At 59.6% G+C, this 1,178-nt stretch overlaps 1 protein-coding gene across 1 annotated transcript; it reads left to right on the plus strand.

The window, feature by feature from the left end:
* Nucleotides 1-325: 325 nt before the first annotated feature.
* On the plus strand, nt 326-904 carry LDBPK_044340 (uncharacterized protein; the record flags this gene model as incomplete). The annotated part of the gene is made up of 1 exon (XM_003864546.1): nt 326-904. One exon carries the CDS (start codon nt 326-328, stop codon nt 902-904), a length of 579 nt encoding a protein of 192 aa, XP_003864594.1.
* Between the last annotated feature and the right edge of the window lie 274 nt (nt 905-1,178).

Below are 1,178 nucleotides of genomic sequence, written 5' to 3' on the forward strand. Positions count from 1 at the left end.
TCCCTCTCTCCTCGCCTCCTTTCACTCTTTGCTCGCGTCGCCCATCCGTCTGCCCCCTCTCACAACGCACGCGCACAAACGAACGAACACCGACAACGCGTACGTGCACGTGCGACAACAACAATGCATGCATATATATGCATATGCGTGTACTTGTGCGTGCGTGTACGCTGTCAAGAGGCTCTCCTTGGCTCTCTCCCATTCGCCGCCCTCCGCCCTCCGCCCTCCTCTCCAGCTCTGTCGCGCCATCTCGACTCCCCTGTGGTTCGCTCTGCTGTGCACCTCCGCTTCACCTTTCTCAGCATTTCGGCGCGAGGTTTCGAAGATGGGGTGCAAGTTCAACTTTCTCGTCTACGCGATCCTCCAGCTCATCGCGTTCCTTTCCGTGCTGATCGGTACGCCGCTGGACATGTTTCGTGGTGACTTGAACATTTTTGACAAAAGGCCGTGCGTGACCTTATGGGGATATAAGGTGATGTGCGATAGCATCGTGTACGTCGACTCGACGGACACAAGGTGGAACCGGTGCCACAACCGACGCAATCGTTTCCGCATGGCTGAGGCGTTGGCTGTCATCTCCATCATGGTGTACTGCGCGGCCTTCGTCTTGGGCGTCATTATGCTGTTCAGCTGCTCTTTGCTCCGCTGGGTATGCCTGGCGCTCAACGTCGTTGGCCTCTTAACGTTGGGCATCACCTGGGGCCTTATGGTGACGGAGTTCAACAAGGGTGACGGCCCACTTTGCCCTCCTCTGAAGAACAACTACAAGTTTGGCTACGGCTTCTTTCTCCTGTTGGTGGCCTGGGTCCTGGATCTCGTCGACATCGTCTTCTTGTTGTTACCAGCTCACACAAAGGACTCCGTTGAGAGTGCAAACTCAAACGAATATATACCTCTTGAGTAGGCGGAAGGGAGCCGCAGGAGGCGGAGGGGCGGTGTTGCTAGCCGCGCGGCAGCTTCGCGACGACGCGCTCGTGGAGGAGCCGGCGGAGCTGATGTCAGCGTGCCAGAGGGAGGGAGCGAGGGCTGCGGATACTCGCCCCTGCCCTTCGCCGGCAGCTCTCCGTCTGCTGCTCGCTGCCCTCTCGTGCGTGCGCGTGAGGTGCGCCGCACGCGCTGCCGAGGGGGTGCAGACGTGCAGGCACGCCCTGGCATGCACATGCCGAGGAGCCGCTCTC

The sequence above is a fragment of the Leishmania donovani genome, chromosome 34 (genome assembly GCF_000227135.1).
Source record: "Leishmania donovani BPK282A1 complete genome, chromosome 34".
NCBI lineage: Eukaryota > Euglenozoa > Kinetoplastea > Trypanosomatida > Trypanosomatidae > Leishmania > Leishmania donovani.